Here is an 18141-nt window from a genome sequence, read left to right on the forward strand (position 1 = left end):
CCCCCTCCCATAAATTGTGTTGCCAAGATTCGAGCCCCCATTCTTTCTGTAACCTCAAGATGGCATAAAAGCGTCAAGCAATCCTCCACTGATAGCCTTGATAGACTGCTTCCATATCTCTACTCTTGTGAATAGTGCTGCGATAAACATGTAAGTATCTTTTTCATATAATGATTACTTTTTCTCTGGGTAGATACCCAGTAGTGGGACTGCTTGGTCAAATGGTAGTTCTATTTTTAGTTGAGAAATCTCCATACTGTTTTCCATAGAGGTCATGTTAATTTATCTTATGATCAACAGCATGTAAGTTGTCCCTATATACACAATGGAATATTATTCAGTCATAAACAAGAATGCAATCATGTCTTTTGCAGCAACGTGGATGGAATGGAGGCCATTATCTTAATTGAAATGACACAGATACAAAAAGACAAATGCCACATGTTCTCATTTATAACTGGGAACTAAATAATGTGTACACATGGACATAGAATGTAGAATAATTGACAATAAATACTTGGAAGGGTGGGAGGGTTCAGAGGGTGGGAGGAAAGAGAAATTACTTAATGGGTACAATATGTATTATTTCGGTGAATACCCTAAAAGCCTTTATTTCTTATGCTTTTTTTCCTTAGGCATTTTTTCCAATTCATCAGCAGTTACGGGTCAATTGCATGTCAAAGTGGGGATGTACAAGCCTCTCAAAACCCTACTTAGATATTGGAGATTTAAAGGCTTTCACCATAGTAGGTAGTATTGAAAAACAATTGAGTAGTATTGAAATACAGGTGAATGCTTATCGGCATTGCATGTATCTACAATTTTAGAATAAATATTGGTGACAAAAGAAAAACAGCTTAAAACTGTATATCCCTGACTTAATATACCACTAAAACCATCAGAAGTTACAATTGTAAACATGATGATAGAAATCTGAAGTGTTGATTGTCAAACTGCAAGATACTTTCATTAGGATGAAGTGCTGTCTTGTTAACATTTACCAGACCTCAAATTCCATTCACACTGACATGGAAAGAGGCTTTTTAAATCTCCTTGGCAGCAGGAACTGTCCATTTTTCTTCTTAAATGCAATAAAGTTTCTTTTCTTTTCTTTTTTTTTAAATTTTGTTGGAGACAAGGCCTTGCTATGTTGCCCAGGCTGGTCTCAAACATTCAGGACTCGAGTGATCCTTCAAATTCAGCCTCCCAAGTAGCTGAGACTACAGGTGCATGCCACTGTGCCCAGCAAAAATGTTTCTTTAAGAAATAAATGAGTCGATTCCTTGATCTGGTTTAAGGATACTTTATTATTGAACCAGTATGTACAAACTCTAACATGAAAATAATGAGTCACAGAATATCAAGACTATTTACAATACTTTTTTGTTTTTTACAAAACATTTTTACAAGATTATTTCGCTCTAAATAACATGACAGACATACACAAAAATCCAACTTTTTTTATTACATACATAAATAAATATTGACTTTAAATGACCACTGTAAGGGACATGAATTCTACAGACCACTTGGATGAGAAGGTAGCAGTTTTGTTATCTGCACACTACAATATAATTAAGTAAAGGGGGAAAATAATTTTATATAGACCTCTGTTAATCACTCCGTAAATCATATAACTCACTAAAATATTCAGTAGAGGTAAGACAGTCATGAGAATCCTCTCCGTACCTGACACTGAGTCTGGGCATGCAAAATCACAGGTAGGAGTCAACATCTTTACAGATCTGTTTATATCTTATAATAAACTTTAAAGTACATGCAACAGATATTTAGCCATTGTGTTCTGCCTATAATATGAAAGTTTATATAATAAGTTTTAGAGTTATTTGCAACCATAGAAATGAGTAAACTTGAAAACCCACGGCATAAGAAAGAGCATTAAATAAATAAGTCAATATCACAAATGACATTTACGGATACATAGGGCAAAATTAGTATTTGTACTTGTATGATACAGACACAAGTCAAAATCCTGTCTTTTAATCAAGTCGTTTAGTGGACATAAAAGACACAGTTTAGGCCTTTGAAGTTAACCATAATAACTTCTTAGCTGTCCCTTAGTTTTTGGGACTTGCTCTAGAAATTTACCAGGTTTCTTATGAAGCGCAAATTCTCATCTATTCAGTAAAGATCATTCTCTAGCAACGGTTCTCAACCAGAGGTGCCGTCCCTCAAGGGGTAGCTGGCAATATCTGGAGACATTTTTGGTTGTCTCAACTTGGGGGAGGGTGCAACTGGCATCTGGTGAGGAGAAAGTGTGGATGCTACTAAAAACCTACAGTGCACAAGACAAACCCCCATAACAGAGAACTATCCAGCCCCAAAAGTCAATAGTGTTGAGGTTGAGATGAACCTCTGTATATAGTCGGCTATGTATCTAAGGTTTTCAGGACACAGATGTATTTCTAATCTTTGAACTTCGTTTAATACACATTACAAAAAATTACCTGCCACAAACTTTATCTTCTCTACCATGCCATATTAAAACAGTGAATGACTGAAAAGATCACGTTGGTTTGCAAACATCATTCTATGGAGTTCCAGGTAGAAAAACAGGGTAACACAGATAAATTCATCATTAAGGAGCAAATGTTGTAAATAAAAATAATGCATGTAACTGCAATGTATATCAAATTAACCACCTATATTTGATGACAATATTTTTGATGAGCTCAATTTTTTAAAGTTTCAATACTATTACTGGATATATTTTTCTCACATTAAATAAATGAATCTAATTTCAATAAAACATATTACAGAATTAGGCACCAAAACTATGTTTGTTAAAAAAACATAGATTTTATCCTTTATTAGAGCAATCACATTTTTAAAATTCAAAAAATTGTAACTATATTTTTGATCATTGAATAATATTGGAGCTTATTAAAATCCACAAGAGAAACACGTTTTTTATTAGCCCATTAATAGCATTTTTCTTCCAATAACACCAATAAAATTTAAATTATTTATTTATATCAAAATTAGAAGCCCATAAGAGCTGCTTTAGATTTTTTTAAGGGAGATGTAAGTTTCAGAATCACCATCTGAACTAAAAATATCTGTACAATGTCTATTACCCAGACAAAAGAAGCAGGATTAAATTTTATAAAATTAAATTTATGTACTAATTTAATAATATTTTGTATCTATGTATAGACTTCCAGCATTTTTATGTAACAGTACAAAAATTTGCTGGCATAAACATTTGGATTTGTTCATGACAAGTTCATGTAAAAGATAAATGGATAGCCGATAATGAAAAATTTTAATTTTTGAAATTTTAAGAACTTGAAATTCAGATGCTGGTGATGACACCAGAATAAAACATAGTTTTAGAGAAGCTATCTATGGTATCCATTTATTCAAGCTTAGGGATGTTTTCAAATGAAGACTGTTTTCTATTTTCGCCATTCAAAAATTCTTAGAACCAGGTAATTTCACGACTCAATGTGATAAATCCATCCCAACCTGTGACAGGAGCTGCAGAAAACCATTCAGAACCAACATGAACTTTCATTATCAGGTGTCCAATTTATGTTACTTGTACAAAGCTGCAAAACACTCCTGGAATATCCACTTTAAAAATAGTTTAACACACAGGAAACAGGTTTCAGTATCTATTATCAGGTATCCTTGTTTATAAATGTGTTTCCTAAAGACATGCATCAACATCGGAAAAGTATTTTCTCTGCATTTTAATTTGCCTCGGCCTTTAGACACTGCAGTGAAGCCGTGGAGTCAATGACTTCTGAGTTATCCACTCTTCCCAGGAATGGCCAGGCATCTGCATGAGTTCAGGAAACAGTGGAACAACGAGAAGCAAGCACCATTGTCAAAACCTAAGGATAATGTTACTGATTTTCTTCCTGTTTTACTTAGGTAGGTGAAGACATGTGGACACCTTTCTTTTACAGTGTTTAATTTTGATAAATTGCTCTTTTCTCAGAATCAGCACTGATGGGGAAACTATATTATCCTTATGACCTTTAAAAGAGCTGTATCTTTACTCACTATTGGTGAGCTATGAAAACGATTTCTTCAGGGATTCATGCTCAAGGTATATTCATGTATATGCATGTGTCTGTGTGTATATATATGTATATGTACATATATTTGCATATATATACACATGCATTTATAATTATATAGACATGCATATCTATGCACATTTCAAACCACGTATGTGAGTATTCCTTCAAGGAAAAAAACAGTATTAAATTAAACATCTCTGCGTTTTAGGTTGTTACAACATACACTGTAACACTCCATATTGAAAACACGTTTTGACTTAAGTTCATGCTACCAGGCACTAATTTGTAGCATAAAAAATTTTCCAAAAAGTAAGATATAATAGATTTGAAAGCATATGGGTGAATTAAATGCAAGCAACTGTCCTTCTCTATCAATCAAAGGCCTTTTTAAAACATTACCAAGAATATTCTAGCATACAAATACCTTTCTTTGCTTAAGGAAAGGCAAATCTCTGCAAAGATTTAAACATGCTCAATAGTTGGGATTTTTTCATTTGAAGCAAGGAGTTTTGTGAATTTTCAGATGGTGAAACAAAAGTGCACCAAAAGCTGTTATCCACATTGAGGAAAATAAGGGAAAATATAAATAAGATAACATATCAGGAAAATCTCTCACATAATACGATCAAATATTAAAAGGCATCCCCAAGAAATAATTTTCATTTCTCCAAGGTAAAATCTGGTTAGCAGCTTATTTCATTGAGTTCCTCTGGCTTGGGTGTCTTTTGTAAATCATAATTTATAGAGGGAACTTTCATTTACCTTTGCATAAAGAGCAGCATAAGGTACTTAAAGTAGGAGTATTTTTAGATTTAAATTCGTTGGTATATTTTAGATTACACATTTTCATTTAAAAATCACCTAGGATAAAAATGATCTTAGGAAAGATTTGAATAAACAAAGCTGTATAATCTTAGTTGATTTTTCATATTGAATCAATAATTTTGTCAAAAATATATTTTATTGATTAGATTTAGGCTTAGTGTTATGTGTGAATTGTGTACTTGTTACTCTCCTTTTTGGGGCAGAGTTTGGTACTCCAAATTCAGGGAAAACTGAGTTCTGTTGTAATTCAATAGAAATAAGCGACACCATACATGAAAACAAAATTTAGCATTAAACAGGCCTATTCTTCATTTTCTCCAAGCTTGTAGGGAACTGGTGTCTGTCTTCACCAATCTACTGTTTTTCACTTGTCTCCAGATGCATCTGTGATTAACAGAAGTTCTTCCTGCACTAAAGTCACATAGGAGAGTACGGGCCTCTGAGCAGTTCCCACTGCCTCTGGAAGTGTGCATGTCTCGTGGCCGAAGTTCAACAAGCTTACACATCTGTCCAATTTCAAAAAATCTTTTTGAACAGTTTAGTATCTTTCTGGAGAAGGCTTGTAATGATGTGGATGACGATGCTTAAGATGAGATCCTAAAAAGTGACAAAATATGTCAGTCACATCCATTTATATGTATCAAATAAATGATAGAATTACTTTTATTTGTAGAAAAAGCACGAGACCCTGGCAAATGTTCCTTCCTATGACCATGTCTCTCCTATTCTGAATCTGAATGTACAACCACACTCTTTCTCTCCTTTTCCTGTTTTTCTCTTCCTCTTTGATGCCTTCCTAAACCATAAAATAGTAAGAAAAAGACAAGCTCCTTTCCTTAAGCTCACACTTATTCAATCAAACCATAATCCTTTTTTATTTGCTCAAAGAAGTTTTAAAAATTATCAAATACTTTTGTTAAATGGAATTTCTATGAAGGAATATCAGAAAAGCATTTATTCGATAAAAATTTTAGAGGCTATCAAGCTCACCCATTGTGATAGTTTTTGTTTTTCTTCAAATTATAAACATACCAAGTTATCAATTATAAGCATACCAATCTATCATTTAAAAAAATCAGAGTTAAAACTATGACTAATTCTCAATGTTTTATCCACACACTAATCATCAGACACTTTTTTTTAAAATTTAAGCTTGAAAATAAAGTAAACGAAGTACATAATTTAAAAATCAGCAAGAGGCTGTTTTGAAAATCTAGCTGACAATTTTCTTTTTAAATTTTACTTGATTTAGCAATAAATGAAGTAGGTGGACTTGGGTCATATCATGAAGAAAATTCATGACATTTATTACAGTAATATCTATGTAACAAGAACATAAGTTCCTTAGGAAAATATTATTTCCTATATTGTGATATTTGAAAATATTGATTTAAAAATATTTCAGTTTGATATGAAACTATAGATTTTTTTCCTGTATGTATTTATGATTTAAAAGACAAGGAAAAAAGCATGCATTATATAGGGAAAAATGCAAGGAAGGAAAAAAAATAAAGGAAGGATAGAGGAAAGGAGAAAAGAAGAGAGGGAAGGAGAGAGGGATGGAGAAAGGAAACAAGGAAGGAGCAAAGAAAGGGAGAAAAGGGGGGAAGAGGAAGGGAGGGAGAAAAAGAGCAATTAAGCATCAACTATGCATTTTATACTACAGGTACCGGAGTAGAATCTAGTAAGTTGGTACAAACCAGGAGAAGGAATTTCAGATGATGACAATTTCCCTATCTCATAGAAACCTGTAATAGTGTATTTATTTGTTTTCATTTTCCAGCAAGATTTTTCTCTATGTTCACAAGACCTGACAGGACGCCTTAATGCCCTGGCACCCCACTCACTGTGTGCTGAAGAGGGTGGGAGCTCCGGCGTCCGGAACGTCTTGATGGTGGCTGGCCCCTCCCCTCCTGGGGTCAGCACTTGCACTTCCAGTCGGTAAAGAGTAGACGGTCTTAGATTGGGCACTGTTAGGACATAGTGATCCTAAGGGGATAACATAAAAGAGGATGCTCACTGACCACCTTTCAGAGACAACGCGCAATGCACAGAGAGCCTAGAACAGGTTTTCCCCCACTGGAGAATATCATACACAGGCAAGTTTGGTTGCTTTGTAAAGGCACAGTTTAATTTATAGACTTTTTCTCATTTGTGGGGGTTCTCTGCCATATGGTTTCTTAGCACCTCACTCAATTCTTGGCAGCCTAAGACACTTGGCAGAGTTAAAATATACTGAGGTGCCAGTTCTCAGGGCTCACTCCTGGGATTTTATTTATTTATTTTTTAATTTCTTAACATAAGACTTTTCCATGGTTTAAAGTCTTCAGTTGCACATCTTGTGATATGAATTCTTGATAATCCAAATTTCAGTGAATGAGCCAACTGTTTTTCTTAAAACACAGTATCTATCAATGCCCACAACTGAAAGTGTTTATTTTTATGCCAACACATTCTTCTCAAAACTCAATAAAACCTAGTACATTTATAGAATAACTACTCTCTAATTCCATGGAATTTTTCCTTCTGAGATTTCAGTTGTGTTTCTTTCCCTCCCCCGCCCCACCCCCCTTTTGGATTTTATAACGGTAGTTGGCTACTCTAAGGGCATTTTCAGGGAGGGCAAAATCCCACACTATTTTTTTTTTTTTTTCTGAAGCCAAGGAATTAAGTGACCTGGAAGACAGGCCAACTCATTACAGCCTCGAGCCAAATTTGAAGTTGGGGGGAAGACAGACAAACAACAAGCTTCTTTTAGCTATTCCCCCCCAACCCTCTCCAATTCAACACTTCAAACAGGGCATGTCCACTTGGACCAGAGAGACATGAGGTTAACAAAGATAGAAGAAAATGGCTCAATCACTTACATACAAGATAGGGTAAGGTCTTCTTATGAGTTGGCTCTAGCCATCAAACTTTATCTAGATGGCAGCTTATGCTACTTCTTAGCTATGCACAGTCACATTTGTAATGTGTTAATGCTTGCAAAAGCACTCAGAAGAAGAAAATGCAAAAATAAGACTCAATTGTACAGCACACAGAATGACAGAGGTAGCCACCTCTGAAGGCCAGTATAAAGGAGCAGTAGATACCGATGACATAGTATAAGAGGTGGGACCTACGGAAGGCAGGATCTGGGACTGTGAAATAATGCTGTTGGGTAGGCTGTTCTGTCTGCTTTCCGTAGTGACCTCAGCCCAAGTCACTTGAAACCCAGTCATGGGCTGATAGAGATTGGCCTTGGCCATCTTCCAAGAAAAGTGGCCCGTGATGTTCACATCCTGGACGATGAATGAAGCAGAAAGGTTCTCAGGCTTAGCTAGCACCTTAGAAAGAACATGACCTGCAGCAATGCAAGAAGGAAAACCAGGATTAGGTGACTGGAGAAGGTGTGCCCATGGGATCCACTGTAGGAATTTTCAGCGGCCAGTCTGTGGGATGATATTAATAGAAGCAATGTGACTTCGTTCTTTAAACATGGGTTCAGGCAATCACCCCTTTGACATATGGGGATAGGTTGAGTTGGAATCTCCTCACGACACCTTTGTACTAAATGCTCCTTCCAATCTTTCGGGGGTCATTTTTAGAATGCTCTTTTGAAGTTGGAAGCAGGAGAGCAGTTTAGACCCTGGCAGGACTTAACTATTTCTTAAAGAATAGCATGGACTGCAGTGAGAAGGTAAATATTAAAGCTGTTAGAAGAGTTATTAAATCCAAGGCTTTTTTTTTTTTTTTTTTTCTTTAGAGGCAGGATCTTGCTATGTTGCCCATGCTGGTCTGGAACTCCAGGTTCAAGTGATTCTCCCATCTCAGCCTCCCAAAGTACTGGGATTTCAGGCATGAGCCGCCATGCCTGGTCAAATCCAGGGCATTTAAAAGAGTTTTTCCCACTGCAAGACAGGGACTTTGGCAAGGAAAGGGGTTGGAAGGTACAGATGTGAGATTTGCTAGGTTGGCATGGAAAGTGTGTGAGTATAATCCACACAGCAAAGAGGTGGGATAAAAATGAAATAATTATATCAAACTTTGCCAAAACACAAGCGGTATCTAAATGTTTGCCTTCATTTCCAAAGGGTAACATTACTATCAAAGGACATCTTTCCAAGGCTGTTAGATTTTAAAATAACACATTCATTCCTACATATCTTCTGTCCACATTGGGCCATCATTACACAACTTAGAAAGAGAGGCACTTTTGGTTTTTCTGGTCTTGTGAAATGCAGTTTGGCAAGGTTTGCAAAGTGCTGCTGACACCTTAGACCTAGATGCAGAAGTCCTTCAGGTGAAAACGTACCTGCTTCGCCAGGGCAGCCAACGGGTTTGTGGCTCTTCCCCTTAAGAGCAGAGCATGGTGGAGTAGTGAAGAAAATGGCCTCTGCCTTGGAGTGACCTTTTGGCCGTATTGCTTGGACAGTCACCTTATACTTACAGGAAAATGACAGATCTTCAAGAATTATATAATTTTCCTAGAGCAAGAGAAAGAGAATTATGCTAGCAATAAGTCCCATTAGGGATTAAAAGCCACTGGCAAGAACTGAAATCATATTCCATCCAACAAGGATGTTTTCCTATCTAGTGTGTGCAATATGGCTTTTAATAAAAGTACAAAGCACGCACTGTCTACATTTTGATTAATGACAATTGTGAAACACTCCCATGGCTGCGGGATACACCTTCTAGAATTAAACGGTATCATAATAATTCCTCATCAAAGCACGCTACTTCTAAGGTCACAACCAGCATTTCTGAGCTGGCAGCAGTGCAGGCAGTGGTGTAAAGCTGTAAATACAAATCTAACTTTTTTCAGTTAAAAAGAAACTAATGCCAGCTTCTCTGAGACATAGAATTAGTTTATATGTAAGTTTTTCTGTTAAAAAATGATATTCTTTAGCAATGTAATTTTTCCCTTTTTTGGAGTGCTGTTACTGTTTTCTGCCATAATGTTGTGATTAAACATAAATAAAAGAAAGAGGCTAAATGGTAAGGAGTCAGGGGCTAAGAATATAACTTTACGATAATGTCGAAAGATGACATTTCCTGTGATAATAGGTGTGTACCTCTGTTTCTTTTATATTTGGCTAAGTTGCACTTATCCATTCTGTTTTGTATTTACCAATTCTTAATGTATATATATAAAAGTGCAGATGGATAGCTGGGCATGGTGACTCGTGTCATAGTCCTAGCTACTTGAGAGGCTGAGGTGGGAGGATCGCTTGAACTCAGGAGTTTGTGACCAGCCTGGGCAACACAGTGAGACTTCATGATTTTGTATGTGTGTGTGTATGTGTGTGTTTAATTATATTAAGAGAGAAAAAAAGGCACAGATGGAACATCTCTGGTACTCATTGGATGATGGGTGGGGGTCTTGCTAGAAAGCAGCAGGGCTGACGGGAAAAACATGAGACAATAATTAAAATGAAAACTGAGGCTTGAGTGATTTACTTAAGGGAGGAGTGGAAGTGGCTGCAGGTGACACAGCACTGAATGTTCAAAAGAGATGGGGAGTGACCTCCAGGCCTGCTGGCCCTTCATCCAGATGGTGACAGGAGATGGGGTGCACCCAACTCTGCAGCCAGTTAGTATAAACAGTGAATAGGAAACAAATCAATCTGGACAATGCAAGCCCAACCCAAGCCCAAGCCAAGGCCGCCATGTCTCTTTGGGAGTCTGAATTGCTTTTGTTTGGAAATAAATCTGCTCTTTATATGGGACTGTATTGGAATCCAAGGTTAGCTATTAAGGATCCTGTTTCACAGATATTTCAAGATTGCTTTCATGTTGCATAGGAGGCAGACATCTGCAGCAGTAAGTGAATTAGTGGATGCTCCATTGTAGCATAAAAACAAATTATAATAGGCCGGGCGCGGTGGCTCAAGTCTGTAATCCCTGCACTTTGGGAGGCCAAGACGGGCAGATCACGAGGTCAGGAGATCAAGACCATCCTGGCTAACACGGTGAAACCCCGTCTCTACTAAAAAATACAAAAAACTAGCCGGGCGAGGTGGCGGGCGCCTGTAGTCCCAGCTACTCGGGAGGCTGAGGCAGGAGAATGGCGTAAACCCAGGAGGCGGAGCTTGTAGTAAGCCCAGATCCGGCCACTGCACTCCAGCCTGGGCGACAGAGCGAGACTCCGTCTCAAAAAAAAAAAAAAAAAAAAAAAAAAAAATTGGATCTAAAGGTTTAAAAATAAATACAGATAAGTTCTAAGGCCCTAGAAAGATAATTTTTCAGGAGTTTGATTTTTATTTCTACCGGATACATTATATCTGCTCAGCAAATAGTTGTTACCACTCTCAGAGTTCCTAAAGATGATAAGCCTAGGATTGGGGAATCGCACTGACATAAGCCCAGTTCTGTGGGGTTCTGAGGCACGCACATATCAGTAAAACAGAAACCTCACCCCTCTGCCCACAAAAATGTTAATAATTCTCGCTTCTGTTTATTTCTTTCTCCACTTTTCAAATCAATTTCTCTATTTAGAATGTCTGTTGGGCCGGGCGCGGTGGCTCAAGCCTGTAATCCCAGCACTTTGGGAGGCCGAGACGGGCGGATCACGAGGTCAGGAGATCGAGACCATCCTGGCTAACACAGTGAAACCCCGTCTCTACTAAAAATACAAAAAATTAGCCGGGCGCGGTTGTGGGCGCCTGTAGTCCCAGCTACTCGGGAGGCTGAGGCAGGAGAATGGCGTGAACCCGGGAGGCGGAGCTTGCAGTGAGCTGAGATCCGGCCACTGCACTCCAGCCTGGGTGACAGAGCGAGACTCCGTCTCAAAAAAAAAAAAAAAAAAAAAAGAATGTCTGTTGAATTATTTTACTGAAGGTCACAAACATTGGAGCTAATTTAAGGATAAATAAAGGGAGAAACTTTGGTGAACATGAGACAAATCAAATTCAGTAAAACAGAAAAAGAAGCTGTGTATTTCTGAAAATCCAGTGACTTGTTTTATCTCATTATCTTAAAATTATGCCAGTAGGTCTGGTTCTTAAAATATGGTGCTTGCTTTAGAAAATGTTCAAAACAAAAATATTCTAGTTACATATCACAAACCAAAACACTGTATGTTTGGGGCCATGTTTTTGGATTTTTTAAACTGTCCTGAGGTATTACATATAAATTGCCATCAAAGTGTATTATACACTTTGTATAATACAATGACCTCTTAAACATTTTGTGTTGGTTTGTTGATTCTAATCTATAATTCATGTACTAACCCCAAAATATTTAGAATAATATTTTGGGCAATATTGACAGAGTTGCTATCCTCAGAGAGTTTAATGTTCTCTTAAAGTTAAAAGTCAAAATATTGGTGCATGCTATACAGGACAGGGAGATTATTTCACTAACTGAGCTGATGGCATTTAGGGACATGGTGCGAAATGATAGAGTCACATAGACATTCACTTGTATAATTACACCTTTAGATCACAGTGACGTGTCAAAATTCAGAAAATAATTCAAAGGTTTTGTCCAGTTAAGATGAAGCACACAGATACTCAGGCATATTTCCACCTGAAATATGGGAGTTCTTTAAGAACTGTGTCTTTAGTCTCTGCACTTTAGGTTTTGCTCTATGATGGTAACAGAGTAAGCTCCCAGTGCAATGGTGTGAATGGATAAAATAATGAGTGAATATAATGATCATTCTGTTTTCCACTTCCATCAAGTCATTACTCAATAGCTGATTTGTGAGAATGAGTTATCTGTTTGACATGTCTAGTTTGTATATCCTCCGGTCTAATTATGTTCACAGATCAAGTTGGCCCAGAGATCATGTCCTTACGTGGGTCATGCCAGATGATGCCTCTGATCCGGTTGTTCTGTTGTGGGCACACACTTCAGGAAACCACCGCACATGATATCGGTTGACAGTAGGATCTATAATGCCAAAACACACAACCAAAAATAATAGGTTGGATGTTACATTCCATGTAGCCTGGGGTTCTTGAACTTGAGAGGAGAAAAGGAGAGGAAATGAAACTCTACAGGTGACCAGTAAATGCACAGGTGAGCCAAAGGAGGTGAGATTCTGATTACTTAATAATTATAATAATTAATAATTCTGAATACTTAATGATTAAGAACAAAGTAAGGGAAAAAAGTAATATACTGCCAAGGGAAAACCTGTGCTGAAGTGCAAGTACTAAGTAGAAAAAAAAAAATTAGTAAAGTCATAGCAAAATGATTCAAAAGATGTCTTGAGAATAACCTAGCCGTGGTTTTTACAGCAGGCAAAGCCCTATAGTGAAAGGTAACACCTAGCAACAGCTCTCGTAATTCCTGTTGTAGAAGAGAATCATCAGAAGTTTCTCAATCCTACATTTTTTGTTTAAATAAAGGCGAGATACTATTGAATCCACACAAGAACAAAAACATTGCCTTCACACTTACAGAATTGGCTATCCATGTTTATTTCCTGTTACGTATTGCCATAAAGAAGTTCTTTTGTCAAAAGGATAGGGATATATGCTTCCCACTGCCCCTTAACCAAGTGCATCGTGGCATTTCTGTATGGCTGATCCCTACTGAAATATGACTTGGTGTTCTCAAACACAGGCCAGAAGACTGACCTTTTGAACATGTTTATTCCCAGAGCAAGAGGCATATTTTCTGTACATTTATTTACTTTGGACAGTAAAGTGGGGGAAAAAAAGAGAAAATAATGACAAGCAACTCAATGAGTGTGGGAAAGCAGGCCTTGACAGTCTCAGGTTTATTAATCACCCCAGTGTGTCCAAGGGGTGTGAAATGGCACCAAACGGCACTATTTTGCAGGTGATTAACATCTTGTCCCCAACATCATGCCAAGTGTTTGATGGGGGTTTTCAGAGGACAAAACTCTTTGATGAAATTGGGTTGATCTAGTGGGAACTTTGCTTTGAGCACTTTGGAACCAGAAAAGAAGAACTTTAAATGAGAGAAAGCAAACAGATATAAAAGTGGGCACTCAGGGCATTTAGTTAAAAGAGAAATCACGTACTAGAGGTTTTAATTTTTACATAGCAGACATCAAGCGTTTATTTTTTTAAAAAAGAATTATAGGCTATTCACAAGGCTGACATCAATCACTGAGTGTGTTCATGTTCTTCCATTCAACAGCAGTGAAATAATCACACAGGAGTGGCTGCTGCCCTCCTGAATTTTACATAGAAATGGGGCCAATAATAACAGAGAATAAATATAATACATAGGTAAGATAGGTATTATGTTAGAAGGTAATAAGTCTACATATAAATACAGAAGGTGGCTGGGCACCGTGGCTCACGCCTGTAATCCCAGCACTTTGGGAGGCCGAGGCAGGCAGATCACAAGGTCAGGAGTTCAAGACTAGCCTGGCCAACATGGTGAAACCCCCTCTCTACTAAACATACAAAAATTAGCCAGGCGTGGTGGCAGGCGCCTGTAATCCCAGCTACTCCGGAGGCTGAGGCCGGAGAATCTCTTGAAACCGGAAAGCGGGTATTTCAGTGAGCCGAGATCGCCACTGCACTCCAGTTGGGGCAACAAGAGCGAAACTTCGTCCCCCCCGCCCCCGCCCCCACAACAAAAAAACCCAGAAGGTAAGAGCAGTAGCGTGGATTGACAAAAAGTGCTGATTTTATATAAGGCGGCTGGCGTGTGTTCAATTCTGAGTCAGGACTTGAAGAAGGTGTAGCAGTGGGTAGTGGCACTGCAGAGACCTGTGGGAGGGCGTTCTCAGCCAGCCCTGTCCAACGGAACTGGCGGTTGGGATGGAAATGTTCTGTCTGTGGTAAACACTAGTCACCTGTGCCTATAAAGCACTTCACATGTCCTCTGTTTAACAGAGGAATTAGATTCTTTATTGTTTCATTTTAATTAATTTACATTTAAACAGCTGCAGATGGCCATGGTTACAATACTCGGCAGCTTAAAAGCTCTACCAGCAGGGAATACACAGCACGTGTCAAAGTGCTGACATGAGAACGGAGCATGACAGATGACCGAGGGTCTTTGGTGAAGAGCAGCCAGGGGACTTGGGGTGGCTATATTACAGGAATACGAGGAGGCTTGGCTGCCCTGGGGATCCTCCATATCCTAAAAATCCTTTACATATTTTACAATGCAATTATATTTTCATAGGAGGCAGCATCAAGAGTGACACACGGGGCACTCCTTTTGGGTTCCCTCCCTTTTGTTAGCCCTAAATCTCGCCTTGTCTGAGTTCACTGCACTTGCATCTTCTCTCTGTGTCACCTCCATCAATCACTTCATTGATTCCCATGGCTTGAAAAATTTTTCTGCTGACAGCTCCCAAACGTCTACTTCCACCTGAGCTAGTCCCATGAAGAGCTGATGCTCCCTCGTTCCTCTCCCATGTGGAGGCTTTCCAAACTCAACTTTGCTGAAGCTACCATGTTGATTTCTGTACCTCAACTTCTCCTAGCATTCACGCTTTTCTTTCTGGCTGTAGGATACAGAATTTTAACCCCACAGACGACCTTCGAGGAAGGTGGGCTTCAGCAAACAACTCCAGCAGCCTCAGTGAGCCTCATTCCCTTTATCTGAAAATAAGGATACTAATTCAGCCAATGCAATAGGTTTGGTGTGAGTTTTAAATGAGTTCATGTACTGGTTTTCTATAGCTGCTGTGACAAATTACCATGAGTGTAGCTGCATAAAACAATATAAATGTCTTCTCTTCTGTAGGTCTGAAATGGCTGTCACTGGCCTAAAATCAAGGCAGGCCTGTACTCCTTTCTGGAGGCTCCAGGGAAGAATGTATTTTCATGACTTTTCCGGTTTCTAGAGGCTTCTGGCGTTCCTTGGCCGGTGGTGCCCTTTCACCAGCTTCAAAGTCAACAACACTGGGCTGAGTCCTTTGCACCATGCCATCTCCCTGATTCTTGCACTCCGCTTCCCTCTTCTACTTTGAAGGACATTTGTGATTGTATTCGTTTCCACCCAAATAACTAAGGGTAATGTCCCCATCTCAAGGTTGGCTTTGAGTCACTGAATGGCTTTTCTCTGCCCTCTGAATAAAGACACTAATACTCCTTAGCCTGGCTTCCAGGTCTCCACTGCCTCTGCATATTCATCTCATGCAGAGACTCCTCTCATTCCCAATGTTTTGTTTGATTCTGTTGTTACTTCACGAATCCCTGTCAACCCCATTTGGCCAGAGCTCCATAACTACAAAGATAATGCCTATTTGCTGTCACTGTTGCATAAACAAAGATGAGCATGGCGCCTGGCAGGTGATAAACAGACAGTAAACATTTAATGAATAAATCAGTGAAAGAAGATATAGCAGTTCAAATTCACTTTTATTTCTCTACTCATTCTGGCAACAGTGAAAATAATTCCTTATAATCTAAGATATGGAAGAAATAGTGTGAGAAGACATGATATTACATAAGGTAATTAAAAGCAATCTGAGAAAGTAAAATATAAATTAAACTTAGATTTAAAATGCCCTGAAAGTATTGTAAATGGCACCCCCAAATGACCAGTATGGGGACATTTATTTTTTAAAAGCAAGCCCTAAAAATGTCCACACTCGTTTACGTGACTTGAGTTCAATTTTAACAGGTCGATTCATAGATATTTGCTTTGATGGAAGTTATTTATACAAACATCATGTCCTTAGTTTTATCTTGCCAATTAATAAAATCCTAAGAGCTTGTATTTTAGGTTATGACTGCAGGTCTCAATCTGTAACTAGAATATTAAAAATAGCAGAGTTCAGGCTGGGTGTGGTGGCTCATGCCTGTTATCCCAGCACTTTGGGAGGTTGAGGCGGGTGGATTGTCTGAGGTCAGGAGCTTAAGAGCAGCCTGGCCAGCATGGTGAAACCCTGTCTCTACTAAAAATATAAAAATTAGCCGGGTATGGTGGCACATGCTTGTAATCCCAGCTACTCGGGAGGCTAAGGCAGGAGAATCACTTGAACCCAGGAAGTGGATGTTGTAGTGAGCTGAGATCGTGCCATTGCACTCCAGCCTGGGCAACAAGAGTAAAACTCTGTCTTAAAAAAAATAATAAAATAAAATAAATAGCCAAACACTTCCTGAAGGGCTGTATATGAAAATTCTGGCCGGGCGCGGTGGCTCAAGCCTGTAATCCCAGCACTTTGGGAGGCCGAGACAGGCGGATCACGAGGTCAGCAGATCGAGACCATCCTGGCTAACCCGGTGAAACCCCGTCTCTACTAAAAAATACAAAAAAAAAAAAAACTAGCCGGGCGAGGTGGCGGGCGCCTGTAGTCCCAGCTATTCGGGAGGCTGAGGCAGGAGAATGGCGTAAACCCGGGAGGCCAAGCTTGCAGTGAACTGAGATCCGGCCACTGCACTCCAGCCTGGGTAACATAGTGAGACTCTGTCTCAAAAAAAAAAAAAAAAGAAAATTCTGTGCTAAATACCCAACTGATCTGGTTCCTTAGCTTAATTCTTTCCACAAATAAATGACATTACAAAGAAAGTACTTGAAAATTATTTTTAAGTGATAAAAACTTTACTTGTAATATGCTTCAACTATGGTTCAAAAATTAGATGGATCTAATTTTCTTTTCAAATAGATCTAACTCACAGTGTCTGGCATAAATAAAGGACTCTAAAATTTTTCATTAAACGTGAATTCCTCAGTTTGCAAAAGTCTAATGACCAAGAATGATAGGGTTATTGACATTAGAGCTCTGAGAAAGAGGCAATCCTTGGGTTCCCCAGAATAATAATTGCTGTAAAAAGAATTGTAAGTCATAGCATCAGGGAAGGGGGCACACACTTAGAGAGGTGTCACAGAATGCCAATTCCACCAGGGTGGGGATTTTTGTCTGCCTCTTTGCAGTATTTTAGCATCCAAAATGGTGCACTGCATACAGTAGGTGCTCAATAAAGGTTAGTTGAATGAAGTCTTCTCATGGATCAATGCCCCATACTCTATCTGTAAAAATGATTTGGTGAAACAGAACTTTCTGATGTTGTACAACTAAAGTAAGAATTTCTGAGTGCCACATAGACACGCTACTTAAAATAGAAGCATGAATGTTTCCTCTATGTCTGAGCTAACTTTTCACATTTATGTTGTAAAAACACAAAGTCTAGAGCTAGAAAACCATCAAGGTGCAGTGGCTCGTGCCTTCAACCCCAGCGTTTTGGGAGGCTGAGGCTGAAGGATCACCTGAGGCCAGGAGTTTGAGACCATCCTGGGCGACATAGAAAGACCGCATCTCTACAAAAAATAAATTTAAAAAAAAAATTAGCTGGGCCGCCAGGCACTGTGGGTCACGCCTGTAATCCCAGCACTT

At 38.7% G+C, this 18141-nt stretch overlaps 1 protein-coding gene across 2 annotated transcripts in view; it reads right to left on the reverse strand.

Annotated features, from left to right (window-relative positions):
• Window positions 1-1289: 1289 nt before the first annotated feature.
• Window positions 1290-18141, reverse strand: part of ANOS1 (anosmin 1) — a 213686-nt gene continuing 196834 nt past the window's right edge. For both annotated transcript variants that reach the window (XM_005592928.5, XM_005592927.5), the window contains exons 10-14: window positions 12661-12755; window positions 9172-9343; window positions 8000-8220; window positions 6725-6866; window positions 1290-5474 (exon numbers count right to left, since the gene is read on the reverse strand). In XM_005592928.5, coding sequence (XP_005592985.1) covers window positions 5416-5474; window positions 6725-6866; window positions 8000-8220; window positions 9172-9343; window positions 12661-12755 — 689 coding nt within the window. In that variant the 3' untranslated portion in view covers window positions 1290-5415. The remainder of the gene's footprint in view (window positions 5475-6724; window positions 6867-7999; window positions 8221-9171; window positions 9344-12660; window positions 12756-18141) is intronic.

This window comes from Macaca fascicularis, chromosome X (assembly GCF_037993035.2).
Source record: "Macaca fascicularis isolate 582-1 chromosome X, T2T-MFA8v1.1".
Lineage (NCBI taxonomy): Eukaryota > Metazoa > Chordata > Mammalia > Primates > Cercopithecidae > Macaca > Macaca fascicularis.